Source organism: Camelus ferus, chromosome 9, assembly GCF_009834535.1.
Source record: "Camelus ferus isolate YT-003-E chromosome 9, BCGSAC_Cfer_1.0, whole genome shotgun sequence".
Lineage (NCBI taxonomy): Eukaryota > Metazoa > Chordata > Mammalia > Artiodactyla > Camelidae > Camelus > Camelus ferus.
The window spans coordinates 30,322,454-30,343,756 of record NC_045704.1 but is presented as its reverse complement, the minus strand read 5'-3'; the positions used below and the strand labels follow the sequence as shown (position 1 = coordinate 30,343,756).

The window sequence follows — 21,303 nt, the reverse complement described above, 5'->3', positions numbered from 1 at the left end:
ACTGGAGGGCTTCATCATTATGCAAATTAGCTGGATTGGATCTGCTCCCGCAGAGGACTCCGGGGGCGGCAGAAGGACAGAGCTGTCTCCAGAGCGCTGGATGGAGCCTCAGATTAGGCCAGTCGATGGGTGGGGGGACCGGGCTGGGGGGCGGGCACGGAGAACAGGCTGGTGCCAATGATTTGCTACCCTGGGGAGGCTGCCAGGAGTGGGGGGCTGGGAACACGCCGGGGGCGGGGGGAGAGCTGCCTCGGGCTGGGCCAGGCCCACCTTCCAGCATTGTTGTCGAAGATGACACTGAAGGAAGACATTCTTTTTGGATTTACTCTTTGTGAATTGAGCCCTTTTATGATTCATCAGTAAGTAAATATCAGCTGAGGGGTGATTTGTTTCTAACAAGCTTATAAAATACTGGCGTCATTTGTGGGCTTATTGGAGTGCTGATTATAAACACTCCCCCATGCCCACTCCTCTATGTCAAATTAGCATTCAAAATACAAATATTGGATCTTTGGATCACTTTCTACTGCCTCTGGAAGCTGGCGGGATGGGAAGGGGCAGCAGTGGGACCCCAGCCTGGGACGAGGAGCACTGAGAGTTCCCTTGAAGACTTGAGGGTGGAGGGGAGGGGCCCCCGCTGGGCCCTCTGGAGGGTGGGGCCACAAGGCCCTGTGAGCCCAGCTGCTCCTCCGACCCTTCTCCTGCCAAGTTTCCTCTGACCCAGCTCCTCCCGGCCCACAGAGCCTGTCATCTTCAATCTCACGGAGGATGCAGAGCTGGGCAGGCTGCATCTGGCCTGACAGGCCCTGGGAGCTGCCGCCTCCCCTGTGGGCCGGGCCCAGCCTGGACCCAGGCCGAGGCAGCCATTGCTAAGAATTTCTGAGTGTTTGTAGGGGTCGCCACACATCAGCCTCCTCAGGAAGGGTCGTGAGCCTCTGGCATCTCTCGCTCACTTGGAACCTCACCTCCTGTCTCCACACAGCTCCCAGCCTCTGGTTTTGTGGTCGTGGGGCCGATCAGGTGGACCTCCCCTTGGCCCTGAGGCCTGAGCCTACAGTGGATCCCACCAGCTTCCCCAGCGTGGGAATGGGTGGTCGCGCACGCCTTTCCAAAGCCGCTTCACAGCCACAGGAAAGCACTGGTGCTTGTGAGAGCCCAGCTGGTTCACTCCGAGCTCTACAAAGGCCTCTGCCACTTCATCCCCATTTTACAGCTGGGGAGACTGGGTGCACAGAGGGAAATTTGCCAGGACACACAATGGCAGAACCCAGACTTGGAAAGTGGCCTGCCCATCCCACCTGACAGGTGATGGAATCAGGTCTAGGTGAGAGGGACTGATTTGCCCTCATGGAGGTGGGGACCGGGGAGCGGGGACCAGCAGACAGTGAGAAGCTGCCTGAAATGAGGCATGGGGCTGCCGCCTAGAGTCTCTGATGAGAACCCCAGAGCAGGGCCTGAGTGGGGCCAGGGAAATCCCTGGCCAATCACTTCGCCTCACAAATGGGGATACCAGGGCCAGAGAGGGGACAGTCATTGCTGCCGTTGTCCTAATCGTTACTCAGTGTATGAAAACCTTTGTGTACTTAAAAAAGCTTTTATTCTATTTATTACAAAAGCTGTCCATGCTCATTGCAGGAAAACTAGAAAATACAGGTAGCCCTCCATATCTGTGGGTTCCACATCCATGGATTCAACCAACTGAGGATGGAAAATAATTTGGAAAAAAAATTCCAGAAAGCTCCAAAAAGCAAAACTTGAATGTGTTGGGCCCCAGCAACTATTTACATAGTGTCTACATTGTACGTACAACTATTCACAGAGCATTTACATTACATTTACATTATACATCCTTGATCTGGAGACAACTCACAGTTTACAGGAGGATGGACACTGGTGATACGCAAATCCTAGGCAATTTTTTATAAGGGACTTGAGCATCTGAGGATTTCGGTATCCGTGGGGGTCCTGGAACCAATACCCTGGGGGTTCTGAGGGACGTCTGTACAGCCAGGCCAGGATAAGGAAACTATATCCTGCCATCCAGAGATGACCCTCCATCGCCTTTGTGTGTCCTTTCAGCAGTTTTTTCAATAAGCACAACTAATATAGTTACACCCCCTCCTCTTCTTCCCAAAACAAGACTGTGTTGAGTACCTGCTTTTCTTTATTTCCACTTAAATGCATGTGAGGTGGGAGACTGGAAGAACAAAGCTATACGCTGTCCTCTCAGAGGAGGTTCTCTGGTCCACGGGCCTGTGGACAGGGATGCATTTTGTTTGTCTCTAGAGAATCCCCTCCCACCGAGCACTGGCTACTCCCAGGCTGTGGGGGGGGGGTGGTAACGGGTGTGAGTGTGCTGAGGGGGAGGGGGAGTTCTCGGGGGCAGAGGGTGGGGTCCCTTACAGGCTGGAGACAAGGGGCGGATGGCAGGACACCCTCCTGTCTGGGTGGGAGCCTGAGCTGTGCTCTGAGGACAGCTCGCTGTTGGCAGGGAGGCACAGAGGGCATTCCGCGGGAGGGCCTGGCCCATGGAGGTGAGCTCTGTTGTGATCTGGGCGAAAGGCCACCTGGACCCCCATTTTCACACTGGACGCCCGTCCCACCAACACACACACACACAGCCCTCTGCAGGCGTATGGGATTCCTGCTTTTGTCTGCTCAGGACTAGGAGAAGGGAGCCATCCAGATGGAGGCTAGGATGGGGCAGGCACCGTCCTGCCTGGGGGAGTCTTGTTGGAGACACACTTTTGATTTTGGAATCAGAATTCAAGATACTTCCCTAGAATCTGGCTTCTGGTTTCTGAATTGTCATTAAGGTTGGGCCCCAGTGCCTTTGGGATGGAATAAAGCATGTGGCAAAGGCAGAGATAGCGGCTTTGGATTTCTTCCCTCCCCGCGGTCCCACCCCAGATCTGAGGTTGAAATTATGGGTGGGATTGGGCCTTTGCTGTAATGGGAGGTCTGTATTGAGAACTCCTTTAATCTGTAGGAACTGGTTCTAGAGGAGTGTGTGTGTGTCCATCTCCTGGTCATGTCCAGTGAGGACAGAGGTGCCCTCTAACTAGACCAAGCCTTTCAACAGCAGGGGGTCCCTGTGTCCTCACACCGAGCCTCTGTGGAGTGGCTCCTGCGTCCTGGGCCCTGGGTCAGCAAGGCTGTGATGTGACAAGTGAGGAAGACCGAGGGCTCTCGTGTAGGCCTGGCTGGGCTGCTGGGCACCCGACTCCTGCCAGCTCCTCCCTCTACAGAGACTGCCAACCTTCTGTCTCCCCTAGAGCTCTGCTCCCCCTACCCCAGGGGTCCTAAAGGGCCTGATTTGGGACATTTTCAGGCTTTCTGGGTGACTGGATCATCACACATGGCATGTCCCTTCATCTGACCTCCCAAAGTCCTCACTCCAAAGCAGCTTGGGGTCACAGTGTCTCAATGTCCTGGTGCCCCAGGGCCTCACCCAGCACCTGACACAGTCAGCAGTAGTGGTGGTGGTGATAATGACGACACTGGTGCTTCGAGGCCTGTCCTCCCTGACAACAGCCCAGTGAGGTCTGTACTCTGATGGTCCTCATTTCACGTTTGGGGCCCAGGGAGGTTCAGTCACTCATCCAAGACTCCACAGCTAGTAGGAGGCAGGAGGGGCATTTGAACCGTGACTCTGAGGCTACACTTCTCTCCGTGTGCTGTGCTGGCTGAGTGCAGCCAGTGAGCAAGCAGGGGGCTGTGTCCAGCCCCAAGAACAGCATCTGTCTTGGAGCAGACCAGGACCTGCTCCATCACCATCCGGCGTGCTAGGGGAACTCACTCCTAAGCATGTGGAGGGTATCTGTGGACCCAGAGCCCTATGTCCGGCACAGCATTGAGCATGGAACCCCCGCCTGACTAGTCCAGGGAGGTGTCCACAGCCATGGAGGAGGGGGGTATGAATCTATTAACCAACCAAAGTATTAGCATGAATTGGACACCTCATGTTTGGCTCCATTAGAAACACCAGACAAGTAAAAAGAATGGCTGGTTTTGTCCTCAGAGAATTTACTAGCCAGGACTGTTTGGGTTGCAAGTGACAGTAAGTCAAGTTAGCTTAAGCAAAGAGAAGAATTTTGGGGAAGACCCCTTTTTATTTCACATAACTGTGGATGGCTTTGGATGCAACTGGAACCAGAGACTGGAATGCCTGTGTAGGACTTTCTCTTGGAAAATCGTGGTTGGAAGGACAGAGGCACAGCACCCAGAACTGTTTGAATAAAGGTGCAGAGTCAGGCATAAGCAGGGCCCTGAGGTGTTGTTGAAAGTAGAGGAGCTGGTTAGTTGGAGCCTGGGCTGTCCAGCTCTGTACTGGGAGAATGGGAGCCACACAGGCTCTGGAAGAAGAGTGAAATGATGGCCATCGAGCCTGGGGAGGATTATCCAGTCGGTGTGTGCTGGGTGGACTCAGGTGGGAGAGACCCGAGCAGGCGTGGTGAGGCGGGACTAGGAGGATGGAGAGCAGAGGGTGAATTGCCCGGCGTTGATATGCTGTTTCATGAAGCAGGAAACGTCTTTTCCAAAAAGCAGGAAGGCTAGATGCCAGCCGGAGCAGTATGGAGGGCTGTCCTCCTGCCACGGTGCGTGGGTCTCAAGCTGCCTGCATCTCATCACCGCTAATGGCAGCTGTTCCGCTTGCTGGGCCAGCGAGGAGAGTGGAGGGCTGCGTGGGGGCAGCCTCCACCCCCGCTCCCCAACCTCTCAGCAGTTAGCCCGCTTCCCTCCTTCTGTACAGGCTGCCATCCCCTGCCCTTCTGGGGCTGGAGGCTGTCAGGGGCTGTCAGTTACCTGCCTCTCAGGCTGGGAATGGTGGGTGGGATGGGAGCCGATCCCAGGCTTCAAGGGCCTGCTGAGTGGGTGGTGGACAGAGCTGGCTGTGGGCAGAGGCAGACTGGTTGGGCCTAAGCTGCCTAGAGACGGTGGACCCCCACCTGGTCTCTGGGTGCTGGCCCCAAACCATCCCAGATAACCATCTGGGAGAGCTCAGTTCTGGGATCCAACAAACACATGTTAATGTCAGAGGTGAACGTGGGAAATCCAAGAGGCCTCATTGAGTCTCCATTTGGGTCTGTTGGAGAAAGAAAGGCGGGGCCACTGTGCCTGCCCTCAAGAAGGTGCTGTTTTGGTGGCGGTGGCTGGGAAGCCGGAGAGGGAGGAGAGTGGACAGAGGAAAGTTCCACCTAGAAAATGCCATAGAGGGCGGGGCTGCGACTCCGGGCTTTGCCATCCCCTGGGGCTCTTCAGCCGCCAGAAGCAGAGCTGCTCCCCCAGTGCAGCTCAACGCTGGTATTATGATGAGGATCACGTGACGACAACATGAAGGCTGCAGCATTTATTTGAATGTATTCATTTATTCCTTGTGGCCTTTGAACATCCAATTGTAGCTTCAGTTTTCATTTTACTGGGGTCACAGAAAAACCTGGTTCTTTGACATGCAGAAGCAGAATGAAGAAGCCACACAGCACGGTTAAGCATTACAAGGGGAGCGGTTGCTTCCTTTGCAAGCAGCGGGGCTGAGCAGTGTAAAGGTGGGAAATCCCTGCGTCCCTCGTTCCTTCTCTTGGCCTTGACCGCCCACAGGTATCCTCCGCCTGCTGACATTCTGCTGCCTCTTGGGGAGACGCAGGGAGTGGGGGACGCGGGTTGCTCAGCGGTGGTGCCAGGTGGGCTCTAGACGAGCCAGTGATCCCTCTTTAGTGACCCATCTCACAACCTATTGATCCAAAGTCACCCAGTTGTCTGGACTGTGCCCTTCAGAGAAACTTCATTACTCTCGAATGCTCCTGCGTTCTTATCTGCCGCGGGGAAAGTGACCACATGATTATCAGGGTAGAGGTTTAAGCTGAAGGTCAAAAAAGTTCACATCTGAGCATTTCCCATGCAGGGCAATTGTAACAGGCAAAATGGACGAGGCACTCTTTACAACATTTGGAAACACACATATCACGATTCAATAAATATTGATCAAGTGCATGCTATGTTATACACATGGTTGAAGGTTCTGGGATTACAATGTTGAGAAAGACAGGGAGAGCCCTTGCCCTCACCTTGCTAGCAATCTGCACAGCGCTGGCCAATAGAACTTTCTGCCAGGATGGAAATGTTCTGTGCTGTCCAAATCGGTAGCCACTAACCACATTGCTGTTGAACACTTGAACTGTGGAACTGAATTTTTCATTTTATTTACCTTTAATTAATTTTGATTCAAATAGCTACTTGTGGCTACTGACGACCGTATTAAACAGTGTACATCGAGCAGATACATCCTTTTTACAACTTTGCAATAGATATCAGTCACTATTTTCTAGTCTTGTGACTTGTTTCCCCCCAGAATGTCGCTGAGGACCGGGAGTATCTGGCTAACATGGTCAGAGGGGAGGAAGTGGTGAATTGCAGTTTCCAGACTGAGCACCAGATCTTCTTGCTCCAAGTATCAGGAGCTGCAGGGACAACTCTGAGTTTACCTGGTGGAAAACTTTTAAAAAATGGTGCTACCTGCCTTCTGCACGGGTGCACTGGGTTTGCGTGCTTGTGGGTAGCTGTCTGATTTTTGATGCATTACTGTTGCTCACTTAAAAAAAAATGATCTTGGTAGGGGAAGGAAATGGCAGCAGCCACACAGAAAACCCTTGGAGTGGAAGCCGGGGTAATTCATGTGTCCCTGACAGGGTCGGTGACAATAGGGTTTTGCAGCCTGCCTGTCACGTTAATTGTATGCTATTAGAGGCCGTTAATCTGAGGATTATTAACATGATGGATTTTTAAGCAGTTGCCTTGTTGTGGAAAACTTGAATCTGAAGATCAGAGCTATATATCGGCAGGTGTTTGGTGTGTTAAGGAAGAAAAAGCTATTTGTTTTCACCCAGTGGGTCCCAAGGGGACGTAACAGAATCTTCACCTTCTGAGGGTGTTGGTCTTTTGCAGGTGTGTGTTGGGGGGGTACGGGAGGAGGGCAATGGAACATCTTCATCAGTAGGATGTCCCAAGCCCCCAAAGTCCCAAGTTCTAGAAGTTTGGACTCTTTAGATCTCCAAGTGTTCTCTCTCCTTTGAGTTCTCGTTGAAGGCCCACTGCTCTGTCTGCGGTCGATTTGATCATTCTCTCATTCATTTGCTATCTTCCCTTAAAGTAGCCGAGACAGGCACCTCCCATGTGTTGATGACCTGTCCAGGGCCTAGTTGGTGCCTTTTCTTTTGTCCAAGACGACCAGTCACCATGTCCTGAAGGTTACAAGCTGCTCAGACTGCTGAGAGGCCGTGTCTCTGTCAGCTGCCGGCTGAAGTTCGCCAGCAAGGGCGCTCTGCAAAGATGGTGTGTTTTCTCACTAACCATCTGGGGCTGGTGTCCCTGGCAGCGTGGAAGCAGATCGTACAGCCGGAAGGAGCTCCCCTCCACCGAAGACCGCATCCAGCTGGGCCAGCCTCAGTTTGAGATTCTTAGAGCACTGGGGCCCGTAGGGCGGGAGCGCTCTGCATGGGTCCAACTATGAGAAAGGGCTGGCCTTCCTAGGGGGTGATGTGCATGAACCTGAGTCATATCCTCATCTCTGGCCCTGCTTTGACTTCCATAGAAATCCCACTGAGTTTTAAGAGAAAGGAACTAAGAAAGGAACCAGGAAGAAATAGGACGCTCCAGTCGCAGGAGCATCTGAGGGGCGATGGGGTGAACTCCTGTGGCCAGAAACGGGGCTGCAGCGAGCCATAGCTGAGCAGAAGGGTGTGAAATCTGGGCACAACTTCTGCTGTCGCTAGTATGGAGGCTGGTGTGGAGGTGGAAGAGGAGGGAGACAGGGAAGCTGAGACAGAGGCATCTTGCAGGTGGATGTAAGATTGATTGTGTGCCTGCCATGTGCGGGTGCTGTTTAAGGACTCTTTAAGCGTTTCCTGGAGGTGGGTTCCACTGCCTTGGTGACCCCCTCAGAGGACTTGTGTTACAGAAGAGACAGCCTGGAGGGAAGGTGCCAAGCCCAGAGTCCCCCTCGGCATCTCCGATGGAGCCAGGAATATCCTCCAAACTGCCTAGTTCTCAGCCACGATTTTTTCCCCCACTCTGCAAGAAGCTCATCTTGATGGCACAAGGGTGAGTGAGGGGCAGGCCGTCGAACTGTCCTGTTTGCTATGATGGGAAGTCTCGAGGGGATTTTACCCTGAATCATGCTCAGGCTTAACTGACCCCCAGCTAAGATCCATCTGATGTGGCTCTTGGGAGCAGTCGGTCAATGGAACCATCTGGAGTCTTCTGATTTGGGTTTCGGAGGAGGAGACAGTGAGCGAGTACTTGTAACTTAGGACAGCAGAGTCCTGGAGACCAGCCTTGTCCAGATGGCCGTATCAACACAGGCACCCCAGGGTGAGTCCACGGGTGGCTGAGCCGGCCAAGCCTTCCGGGGTGTGGGACCAGGAGGGAGGGCCTGCAGTTGCCGCCTTCAGCTTGTTTTCCCAGAACCCCACATCAGCACCTCCCCCAGGTGCAGAGAGTGGTGCACATCTCGCTGGCATCCCTGTCCAGCCTCGTGGCTGGGAACAGGCTTCTGGCAGAAAGGAGCCTCTTCCAACCCTGGAATAAAGCCAGGCAGCCTAGTGATCTAGCCAGGCTGAAACGACATGCCTGAGTAGCAGACGAGAGGACACTGCAGAGCCCAACTCCTCTGGTGGACTTCTACCGGGTGGCAAGAGAGTCCAGTGCTTCCGGCGAGAGTGACGGGAGGGGCTTGGGGGAGGGTAACCCTTTCCGCCCTTGCACAGGGCTACCTTCTGCTGAGATGGGGGATTCAGCCTCCCCTTTCCCGCCATCCGGCAGCCTCTGTTCGGACATGCCACGTTGGTTTATTGTGGTGTCGGCTTCCTTGTTGAAGGGGAATGTTGGTAGGTACCTGGGTAAATAAGTATAAATAGTTTTCTTTCTGATATGTGACCGGATTATTTTCCAGTTGATTTCAAGCCTTGGCCCCAAGTGGCCCACAGATCAAAAAAAGATAAGGGTCAGTTACAAGGTTGAGCTCATTCTCCGTTGCCGTGGCAACTGACCTCAGGCAACCCTCGGAGGACTACACCCAGCTCCCCAGGTGATGTTTTTACTGTCCACGCCATCAATCCCAAGCCTTTCAAAACTCAGACTGCCTAATTGTCAGGGCTCTGTTTTGAAGAGGCTCCGGGTCCCCTGTGGGGCCCTGGTTCAGGCTGCCAGAGCTCATTTATAAGCCTTTCTGAAACACAGGGGACCGTGAGGTGGGTCCCTCCTGGCCAGAGAGGCCTGGGAAGGTGCCCCCACGGGGAGGAGGAAGGGCACAGCCCATCCTCCAGGATTAATTAGGAAAATGGGAGCCTAAAATGGGGGCAGCCATGGTGGGGAGTGCCTTCAAGCGATGGCTAGGTGTTCTTGAGTGATGGGAGGCACCGGGCAGCCCGGGGCACCCTGGCACTGGGGGGCTGGGGCAGTGGAGATGCCGAGGTGGCTTGGGGGAGTGTCAGCCACCCACCCCCAGAGTCTCCAGCAGCCCCACCAAAGTCACCCACATGATGTCCATCCCAGTCGTGATACCAGGAAAGTGTTTCCCATTGTTGAGGATTTCTCAGTCTTCTATAAAATGTGAACAAAAATCGACCATAGAAAACTTTCTTCCTCTTTAAAGATCTGAAACATACAATCTTGGTGAAGGCAGTACGAACCTACAGCTTCCTGACACCAGGATTCCGACAAGATTGGCATCCCCAGAAGCTCTTTTATAGAGCTCAATGCTCCCCATTGAAAGCACACCCAGATCACTGGGGGCACCTTTAAAATGCAGGTAATCATTCTGCAGGTCTGGGGTGGGACCCGAGTCTGCATTTCTAACCCGCTCCCAGGTGAGGCCAGGGCTGCTGGTCTGGGGCCACACCTTGCCCAGCAGGGACATAGATCATCATCGAGGGAAGCTGGGGCCTAGGATTCTGGGGGTCCTGGGATCATCCCTTGTCCCTGCTTACAAGCACCGCGATTCCTGCCTGGCCTCTGGGGAAGGAGTCTTCCTCAGACCCCGTTTCCTCCTTTGCCCCATGGTCCACCCCAGCCCAAACATCATCCCCCGCTTCCCCCTCTGCTTGCCTTGGTTCATTTCCTGTGGTATTTAATGACAAATCAATAGCTTGACAGCCTGATCTGGCTGCCCAAATATTATTAGCGGCCCTCTCCTCTTCTGCCAAAAGGTCTTTGTTCCTTACAGAGAACGAAGGACAGAGCCCCCTATAGGCCCATGTTTCTAGTTCCTGTTTGGCATCTGTTGCTGTTGCTTATTTCCTGGGGGTGGCATCAGAGGGGTCCTCTCCTGGGGTCCTCCTCTGGCCTCCTCTTTTGCCTGGGTGAAAGCAGGGCCCTCTGCTCCTCCTCTTCCTTCTCTCCATGTGCCCTGTGTGTGTCTGAGCCTGGCCCCTGGCCCTCAGGAGTCTTTACACGAGGTGATCTTTGGGCTCAGCCCCCTCGTGCTGTGGAATTGAAGTCTGGTGAACTTCATTACCCGAGCTGGTCACAGGATTTCAGCGTGGCCAGGCAGCCTGTGCGCCCCACTGCACGCCTTCCCCCAGCAGAAACGCTGTCGCAGGGACAACGCTACAGCCTGGGGCCAGCCCCCGCTGTCCCTGTGGGCCCTGTCTCCTCCCACCCCCTAACGAAAGCCCCCAGCCCTCATGTCACCTGGGGCTTGCAGCAGCAATGGGGTCCGCCCAGGGCAAACATGGAAACATGGAAGGAAGATGGGAGTCTGTCTGCCCTCCTTCTTACCCGAAGTTTTTGGATGATCAAGGAGAAGAGGATGGCTTGCTGGGTCCCAGGTCTCAAGTTTTTGACATTTTTTGTATTTTATAAAGCCAGAGGGGGCTGCCTGTGGTGAATAGCATGCACCCCCGCACCCCACTCTACCACATCCCTGGTGGGGACCCTGCCCACAAAGCTTCCTCTCCTCTTCCATTATTGAGGGACACCCTCTGTGCCTGCGCTCCTGGACCAGGTCACCTTGTGAGGATTCAGATATCAGGTTCCTGAAGGCAAGAACGGGTCTGACAAGCCATCAGTCCTGTGAGTTTGGAGGGGACCACTGGTGTCTGGTCACTGGCATTACCAGCATCCCCACCCCATTCCATTCCATGTTCCAAATATTGTACTAAGTGCTTTACACAGATCATTTGTTCTCTGTTTCTTGAGCACCTACTATGTGCAGGTAACCCTCATGGAGCTTACATTATTCTTTCTGTGTGTGTGTTGAGTGTATGTGTGAAAACGAAAGTCAGCGTGTTAAATAATCAACTCTATACTATGCCAGATGTTGGTAAACACTGTCAAGGAAATTCCAGGTGGGTATGTGCTAGAAAGGGTGGGGGTGTGCTGTTTTAGCCGGGGGTGTCTGGGAAGGCCTCTTGGAGGAGGCATCCTTGAACAGACCCCTGAGCAAAGTGAGGGCAGGGGGAGGAGAAGGTAGTCTGAGAGAAGAGTGTTTCAGACAGGGCGGACGTCCTGTGCCAGAAGAAGCCTGCTTGGCCGCCTTCCAAAAACCCTGTGATGAGTCTTCCCATTTTCTAGCAGAAGCAGCTGAAGCTCAGAGAGGTTGAAGAACTTAGCCAAGCACACACAGTGAGTGACAGAAGGGGATTCAAACCCAAGTGCTTCTGGTTCTAACTTTTGTGTCTTTAACTGCTGCTTCCTGAATGGGGGTGGCTAATTATGTCCCCTGTCGACACAGGCAACAGTCACTGGTTCCCTCCTAGAGAGGTATGTGCAGGAATGACATAGCCCCCGTGTGGGATCCCTGTGTAGAGAAGGGCCCGGCAGGGCCCACAGCGATGGCAGGAGCAGGTCATGCTCAGTGCATTAGAGCCCAAGAACAATGCCCTGTCCCCTTCCCGCCGCAGCCTGCCACCCCTCCCTCCCAGGCAGCAAATTACGGCCTCCGAGTGTGTGCCCAGGCCTGCCTTTGACATCAGTGGGGCCCACCTGAGCTTCACCTTCAGGATTCTGATAATCAGCTCTCTCTCCTCCTGGCTTCCCCCAAGACCTGTATGGAAATAAGTATGTGTCTGCCAGGGATCAAATGCTTTTGGAGACAAAAGTCGGTACCGAGGACATTACAGGGAGCTATCATCTCGGCACGATGCTCTTCCACAAAGCCCTCTGCTCCTCTTTTGGGCTGACACAGTTTCAGCCTGAAAGGTTCCAGCAGGCTGACTTGGTTTTAAGCAAAAGCACATCCTATTATTTTTTTGAGAAATGAAGTGTAAAATTAACACTTATTATTCCTGAGCAGAGGAAAAAAAATAAAAGAGCGAGAGGGACTCTGGGATTTTCGTGCTTGCTGGGTTGTGTGTTTGGCAGTTTGGGTTTTTATTTATTTTTATATTTAAAAAAAATCATAATAAATCAATAGATTCCCCGTGCCAGCCCCCGACGTAGGGGGACTCGGAGGCAGATCTGGCGCAGTAAGCAGGTGAAATCTGCATTTCACTTTACAAATGAGCAGGGCTGCAGAATTCACTTGAGTTGCGTGGGTTTCTCTTATGGATGCCTGTCATGTGCTATGAGAAAAAAAAAAAAAAGAATAAAAAGGAGAGGAAACAACCGTGTGTCCTCACTCACAAAGTCCTCCAGCCCCGCGCCGGGGCGGAGGGGCCCGCGCGCTCCCAGACAGCTTTGTCATTCTGCTCCGAGGTGTCGCCGAGCCTGTGTGATCTTACATAATTCAGGAAAGTTATTCTCCGAGGGTGCTGCTATCTGCGGACTCTGCAGCTTGGGACGGAATGAGAGGCTGTCGGCGCCGGCGGGGTGCGAGCGATGGTGGCGGCGAGTGCTCTCTGTGACCACGGGCTCGCTGGTATTGGGTCACAGGCACGCAAAGGAGTGCTTGCACATGAACTGGGGCAGCCCCTCCCTGGCCCTCCCCACCGCTTTCTTGGATGGTTTTATAGACAGAGGTACACATCATGGACACCCCAGGGAGCACCTCCAACCCCCTCTAGTGGGGAGAGGGCCTCATCCCTCCTCCGGGAGAAGATTTGCTAGTCAGGAGGTCTGGCCTGGAGTGGGAGAGATGCCCAGGTCTGGGGAAAGCCCTCAGGCTTTCTTATTTTTCACCCACTTTTACTTTTGTCTTGTTTTATTTTCCCTCACTTGTCTCCCAGGTGGGACTCTTTTAACACTTTGGAGGCAGGGGGAGCGAGGGAAGGGACCAGTTCACGTAGCTGTCTATCTCTTGATCTCGTTATCCTGGAAGCTCACGTCGACACCCGTGTGGGGCTGTGATTTGCTTAAATGGCAGCTGTTTAGGCCCGGGAACCGGCTTGCAGCTCCAGGGCTGCCTGACTGTGCACATATTTATGAACGTGGGTGCAGGATGTAGCTGCGTCAGTGAATCAGGGGGGACCGGCTGAAGAATTGCTCAGCGCGCAGAGAACGGAAAGTGACTGTCAGACCTGATTTCTCTGATTTATAAGTTGCAGGAGCCTTCTTTGTCCTCTCAGTGTTTGTGTATCAGATGGGCACGTCTCCATTCACAGCCAAGTGGATAAAGGCCCCCGCTCGGCAGAGAGCAGTAAATCCTCCTTTGCCATCTCCTCCCAGGGAACCTGCCTGCTCTGGCCGGGCTAGGGGAGAGAGCCCAGCCAGGGCATCTTTCCTCTGTATTTCCTGAGCCCCTCCTGTGGGGCCAGGTGGAGCCTGATACTTTGGGGACCACAGGAGAAGACGTTATCTGCACCCTTAGCCTAGTTGCCAGGTTCAGGAAGACTCAGAGGATATGGTTAGATGAGCCCAGAGTCACGGCCCAGCCAGGGCAGCCGTGCGGGCTGGCATAAATAGTCAGGGAGGCTACCTGGAGGTGGTGTGCAGGTGGGATCCAGACGGATAGGGAGGGCTTTGTAGCCTATTCAGAGTACCACCCCCAGCTGGCTGTGTGACCTTAGCAAGTGGTCTAATTCTCTGAACCCATTTTTTCTTTCCTAAAGATGTGGTTTTCCCAGCAAGCAGGGTTAATGCCGAGATTCAATTTGTTATGAACTTGACTATAATAGAAACCTCTGTAGTCCTCATTTTCACATGCCCTCTGCCTCATTGATGTATAGGAGATGTCCACATTCTAACAGGGAGGCCTTATATAAGGGTGGTACCGCTCTCGTTCATTCATTCATTCACTCACCCATCCCTTACTCGGTGCCAGGCACTGAGAAGCATTGTTTGCGCAGGGACGGGGGCAGGGGGTGTGTTCAGGGGGCTTCTGAGGCAGTCCCACACACTGGAGGCCATCTCTAATTATGATGAGCACCTCCCCGAGGGAAGTGGAGGACATGCGTGGGGCCTGTGCGGCGAGCGTGCTGAGCCTGCCCTGTGTCCCCAAACTTGTCAATGAATTCCTTTTCCGCCGGTATAAATGGAAGCTCTGCTCGAGTCTCTGTCGGGTGCGTGTGGCCTAGTTGTCGGGGCTCCAGGGGCATGACAAGCACCCGGTAGATTCCAGCCAGTGGGCTATGTGGGGCAGGCCCACCTGCACACTCACGTGTGCGCCTCTGCAGTGGGCTGCCTCGGGGGGGTGGGGGTGGCTGGGCCAAGGGGGATGCCGGCTGTCCCTGCCAGCCCCTGCCAGGGCCTGGGGACCCAGGGACTCGCCAGGAGCCTCAGCCCATCTGTGTTCGTGTTTTGCCACTGGCAGAGCCCCTCTGCTACCTAATTTTTGCCTTTGAGGGCAAATCAGAGCACCTGGCACCTTTGGTGAGGCTGGTTCCCTGGGGGAGCCGGAGGGGGAGCCTGTGTCCTTGGCTGTCCCAGATAATACTCTCACCGATACCGGCATGCTTGGCAACAAACACTTACGGAGTGCTTGCTATGTGCCAGGGGCTGGTCAAAAATCCCTTTTTATGTATTAAATGAGTATTAACTCATTGAATTCTCACATTAACTACAAGAGGAAGGCTATTTTGGTGGGGGGGGGTGGAGGGAGTTGATCTTTTTTTAAAAGGCTTTTTTAAAGAGCAGTTTTAGGTTTACGATAAAGTAGTGGAAGATACAGATTTTCCTTATATCCCCTGCCCCACACATGCCCCTTCCTCCCCATTATCAACATCACTCACCAGAATGGTACTTTTTTTTTTTTTCCAAAGATGAACCTAAAAAAGCATCATAATCACTCAAAGTCCATAATTTTCCTTAAGGTTGGCTCTTGGTGTCGTACATGCTGTAGGTTTGGACAAATGTGTAATGACATGTACCCATCCTTGAAATATCATACAGAGTATTGGCACTGCCCTAAAAGTCCTCTGTGCTCTGCCTATTCATTGCCTGCCCCCTCCCTCCCACCCCCTGTAACTACTGATCTTTTTATTATCTACATAGTTTTTCCAGACTAGTTGGAATCTTACACTCTGTAGCATTTTCAGATTGACTTCTTTCACTTAGTAATATGCATTTAAGGTTCCTCCATATCTTTCCATGGCTTGTTAGCTCATTTCTTTTTGGCGCTGAATAATATTCATGGTCTGGATGTATCACAGTTTATGTAACCACTCACCTACTGAAAGATGTCTTGGTTGCTTCCAAGGTTTGGCAATCTTTAATAAAGCTAATATAAACATCCATGTACAAGTTTCTGTGTGCACATAAGTTTTCAACTCCTTTGGGTAAATAACAAGTAGTGAGATTACTAGATCATAGTGTAAAAGTATGTTTAGTTTTGTAAGAAGCTGCCAAACTGTCTTCCAAAGTGGTGGTACCATTTTGCATTCTCACCAGCAGTGAGTGAGAGTTCCCATTGCTCCACATCCTCTCCAGCATTTGGTGTTGTCAGTGTTCTGGAGTTTGGCCCTTCTCCTGGGTGTGTAGTGGTAAGGAAAGCTGTTATTGAGTATTTTAGAAAAGAGGAAACTGAGACACAGGTTACAAAACTTGCCCAAGATCCTGCAGGGAGTGGCAGAGCCAGATTCCAACTCTGGATGATGTGACACTCAAGCTGGGGCAATTCCCTGTCACCTCCTACTGACCTGTGGGCCACACCGGTCACATGTATGACCCCTTTCATCCTCTCACAGCCCTGTGAGGCAGGGACTCAGGTGGCCCTCAGTTACTGAGAACAAACTGATGCCCAGGCCACATGGCTTGAGACATGGATCCAGGAGCCAGGATCTGAACTCTGCCCTGCTGATTCCGGGCAGGGGCGCCAGACCTTGACTCTGCAGGTGCTCGGGGCAAGCTCCCTTCCTGGGGCCCCTTTGAGTGAAGGTTTGGGGTCATAGTAGCTCCCTGGTGGGGAGATGGAGCCGTGTTCTGATCTGGAAGCAGCACAGGGTGTCTGCCCATTGTCCGTGAGCGCCGGGTAAGCCGTCTGTTTCAAAATTTTAAAAAGAAGACTTTATGATTTTTTGCCGTATCTTCCAGTGGCTGCCTATCTCTCTTAGACTAAAATCCGCAAGCCCTCCAGTGGCAAGGCTCTTTGTGATGTGCATCCCAGTGTCCCCACTGTCCCACACTGTCCCAGGCCCCTGAGCGTGCGGTATTGCACACCCCCCAAACCACTACCATCTAGCTGGCCCTGCACATGTCCACTTCAGGGCTTTGCCTTCCATTCTCACCTCCAGAGCTCCCCGTGTTCCCTTGTCACCTCCTGACACAGAGTTCTGCGTTGATCATCTTTATTATCTGTCTCTTCCACCACTAGGATGTGGGCAAGTACATTTTCTGCTTAACTCCCTGCAGAATCCCAGCTCAAAGTGCCTGGCACACAGTACATGCTCAATAAAATAGTCTATTGGATTTTTAAAAAATTCTGGTTGGACTCCCTTCTCCGTGACAACCCCATCCTGGGCCCCTCTCCACTGTGACATGGTCTAGAGTCGAGCTGTAGATCCTGGCCTGCGCACCTGGTTGTTAGAACAGCAGGAAAAAAATCACAGCAAATGACACCTTCAAGAGCCAGATATTTGAGGCCGACCCTCTGAGGTCCATAAGCCTCCAGGGGCTGGACCATCTGGAGCTGGGATTGGCCTTGGCGTCCATGGCCGCCTCCCCAGCCCTGGTACCAGGGATCAGGGAGGGGCTGGCCTGGGGAGCACTGGGGGCACGTGGGCTCCTGCCCGGAGGACAGGGTCCCTGAGCGGTCGTGGTTCTCCTTGCAGAGGAAGGCATCAACCATGAATGTAAGCTGTGCAACCAGATGTTCGACTCCCCGGCCAAGCTCCTCTGTCACCTCATCGAGCACAGCTTCGAGGGCATGGGCGGCACCTTCAAATGCCCCGTGTGCTTCACAGGTAGGTGCGCCCGGTGGGGAGCAGGTGGGGAGAGGGCAGGGGCTCACGGGCTCAGCCCTTCAATTGCTGACCCTCGGCAAGTGCTTCTGGCCCCTGTGGCCCTAGAGTTCCTGGGGGAAGCCCCGAGGGATGCCCAGCCCGGTCGCCACCCCCTCACAGCTGACCCTGGCCCTCTCCATTTATACTCTCTGGCCTCTCTTCCTAGGTGGCGTAGGTTCCTAGCCCTCCTCCCACCCCTGCATTCAACTGCTGCAAGGCCGTTTCCCACCCAGCCTCGCCCCTGGGTTGCAGCTGGCCCTTCGCGGGTTCCGGGCTCTATCCAGCACCAGTGGGGCTCTCTCTTCACACACCTCCTGGCTTCTCCTCCTCCTCGCCAGCCCCAGCCCATGCTCCATCCGTGTGCTGGGCTGGAGGGGTCAAGAGTATCTCTGCCGGCCAAGTCCCCCACCCCCAGACTGGCTGCAGGCCCAGGCGAGCGGCTGTCCCGGCCCGAGGCGAGTCTCAGGGGCTCTCCTGGCCCCCCTCCTGCTGCCCAGATGGCAGCCGGTGTGCATGGGGGAGCCTGGCCTTCCACTGCCTCCCCCTGACATCTGTCGTCTGCCACGGCGGGAAGCCCACCCTGGGGAGGGCGCCTGGCAGGAGGGGATCTCTGAAGTGCTCACCTCCCAGACACACAGCTGCTTCGGAGCCACCTCCTGTGTGCCCCCAGGGCCAGGACTGCCTTGTGGACTCCTGCCACCGGGAAGCTGAGGCTGTGACCTGTTCCATGACAGACCCAAGAAACGGGCTTTGCTGTGGGGAGAGTCCCAGTACACTCACACCCCTCTGGGGCTCCCAAGAGTCTTGGAACACACTGGTGCCTCTCCCGCCTCAATCTCTCAACCTCTGGAGCCCCCACCCATCTGTTACCATCACACTTCACGGGCTGGGTCCGGGCTGGCACCAAGGGGCCTCAGCTGCCCCGTCTGCCCATCCAGGACATGGGGACCCCTGTGGGGGATCCAAGATGGTGACAACCTCAGCAAGAAGAGTGATTTGTATTTGTAGTGCATCTTCCTGCACCAGACACTGTGCTAAGCTTATTTAAGTCAAATCTCTGCTCTGCCACCTGCTAGCAGTGGGACCTAGGACAAGCCACTTAGTATTCCCAGGGCCCCAGATTTCTCTTCCATAAAATGGGGATGACTACAGTGCCTGCCTTACAGGCCTGTGCTGTATTCAAGGAGCTCACACGTGGAAGGTATCTGGCAAATGATGATGATGATGATGATGATGACAAGGATGGCATTCCTTGGGCTAATTATGTCAGGCCATCTTTTAAGTATTTTGCAAGTATTAACCCATTTGATCTTTCCAGCCACCCTGTGAGCTATATACTTTATTGATCCTCATTTTTCAGATGAGGAAATGAAACCCAGAGAGGTTAAGTGACTCGTCCAAAGTTGCACAGCCTGTAAGTGGCAGAGCTCATCTTCACTGGCTAAGCCCTCTCTAGTGGGTGCCAACCGTGTTCCCAAGAGCCTGCTGTTTGGCCGCTGTGTCCATGCCTGGGTGCTCCTTACTTGGGAATGGTGTGAGGCAGCTGCTCTGGGTGGTGGGGCTGGTGTCCCCAGTGTCTGGCCCCTGACGGCCATGTCCATGTCCAGTCTTTGTCCAGGCCAACAAGTTGCAGCAGCACATCTTTGCTGTCCACGGGCAGGAGGACAAAATCTACGATTGCTCGCAGTGCCCACAGAAGTTCTTCTTCCAGACCGAGCTGCAGGTGAGTGCCCTCATCTGCTGCACACACCATCCTGGTGCTCTTTGGGGTCCCCATTGGCCCCAAGGGTCTTGGGATGAATCCATGATGGTGGGAGCTGGTACTCAGCCTCACCCCAACCAAAAAAGCAACAGGTCCTGGACTTGGCGCTTTTGAGCCTGGAACCAGTGGCTGCCCTCCTGGCTGGCTGGCTGGTGTAGGGTGAGGCCTCTGGCCTCACCGGCCCAGTGCTCTCAAGAAAGCCAGACTGTAGCAACTGAGCCTGGAGCCAGAGTCAGAAGGCTTACATTTGTTCTGTTTCTGTGTCAAGTCCTTTCCCCTTGGGGATTCCGTTTCCCCACATATATTACATGATGGTTTTCTACTGAGCTTTGGAGCTACAGCTGGTGGCCCGTATGGCTTGTGTGGCTGAGTCCTGGGGTGGTGTGTGGCTGGAAGCTGGGTCTAGCATCTTGGAACCTCCCATGTGCCCAGGAAAGCCAGGAAAATGAGAGCAATGGCTGCTAGGTTGGGACCTAACTCAGGGCAAGGGATGCCAGCCAGGGGTCCTGAGGCTGATGTGGCCCTCAGGTGGGGTACCACGGCCCCAACAGCTTCCTCAGCCCCCCATCCGGGGCCTGCAGTGGCTGGGGGGTCCTGGGGAAGGGAAGCTGCTGTGGTGGGCCTCCCTGGGCACCTGCAGCCACTCGCCTCAGGGTCACATGAGGCCTCTTCACACCTGTTGCTTGTGTTTGAGGACCAAGATTTGTGTCCAGGTGAAATCACCTTTTTACCTGCCAGTTTTTGCAAGAAACTTTTGTAATGCTGGAGAAGTAACACACCCTCCCAGACATGCTGCACACAAACAGGAAAATCACATACACGCTGTCCAATGGCATCACATATACACTCTCATGCATACAAACAGAAACATCATTTTCAAAGAGTAACACCACACACACACACACACACACACACACACACACACACAGCATAACAGCACATCCCAAAAGAAGGCATCCTCAGGCTTCCACAGAAATACCACGCGTACACAGACAGTCCGAAATAGCACATCCTGAGAGTAATACCGTTTGTGGTTGAGGTGCAGATTAGGTTTTGCTGCAGTAACAAACATCCTCTAGATCGCTGTCTTCAAATAACAAAGACTTCCTTGCTGCTCAGGTTACATATCCAGGCAGATGACAGGGGAGGGACTCTGCTCAGGACAGTCACTCTGTGACCTGGGCCTGTGGCAGATCCACCTCCTTTCATGTTTGCATGGTCCTCAAGGTAGGAGAAGAGGTGGTGACCACAGACCAGCTCTCAAAGCTTGACCCAAAGAAATAACCCACTTCTCACTCCCACATCATCTTGGCCAGAGCCTATCAAGTGGCTGTGCCCAATTTCAAAGGGGTGAGGAGGGGAACCCGCCCCCGTGCCTGGAAGGAGAGGAGACCTGGCATCATCATGCCCCCAGGGACTAGCGCACAGCATCGCCCACACACAGGTGTACCTGCCCACCCTGTGCACCCTGCCCACACCGCCCTGCCGGGGCTGATGCTGCACTCAGCACTTGCAACCCCTCGGAGAAGAGGCCGCGGCCACAGCAGAGTTGTAATGTCCCTGGAGGGCAGCAGTGGTGGCCTCTTCGGGGCTGAAGGGGTGCAGCCATGCCTGTTGTAGCGCGGCCCGCCTCATCATGCTGCAGCCCGTCCGCTCAGCCAGGCCTGGACCCAGACTGTCAGCACGGCTGGTGACAGTGGCCACCTGGAGGAAATGAAAACAAGCTCACAGACGGCACAGGAGTGATTCACCATCTGACAGGGTCCCATAGTCATGGGCTGACCCCATGCTAGGGCTGGGCAGGCAAAGCTGACAGGCCTGGCCTCTGACCTTGAACTGTGCCAGGTGGTTTGCTGGGAAGCCTATTTCTTTCCACCCTTTGGGCAGCCCCTCTGAGTTCCTCTAAGTCCTTGTGTCACTCACATAGCCTTCATCCCATCACAGTGCGGGACAGAGCCAGGCCCAGAGAGGGGATTCTGCTTCCAGATGACCACCAGCAAGGTAGTGACCCCCTCCAGGGCCCACTGCTGTCTCCCCATTGCTCCACGAACTGAGTGTGCACCTCTGTACTGAGGCCTGTAGGGGACAGCTAGCTGCCCCCGCTCATATTTGACTCAGGAGGCTGGTGCCAGCCCTGATCGGCGTCCATCCAGGAAGACTTGCTCATGCATAAGCCATGCATCTTTCCTCCTAAGTGCAGTCTGTGCACACCTCACCCTACCTCCACCTACC

At 54.0% G+C, this 21,303-nt stretch overlaps 1 protein-coding gene across 5 annotated transcripts in view; it reads left to right on the top strand.

The window, feature by feature from the left end:
- The window catches only part of ZNF423 (zinc finger protein 423), a 314,357-nt gene that overhangs the window by 267,467 nt on the left and 25,587 nt on the right, over positions 1-21,303 (top strand). For all 5 annotated transcript variants that reach the window (XM_032486262.1, XM_014558254.2, XM_032486263.1 and 2 more), the window contains 2 exons: positions 17,139-17,270; positions 18,917-19,032. In XM_032486262.1, the coding sequence (XP_032342153.1) occupies positions 17,139-17,270; positions 18,917-19,032 (248 nt within the window). The remainder of the gene's footprint in view (positions 1-17,138; positions 17,271-18,916; positions 19,033-21,303) is intronic.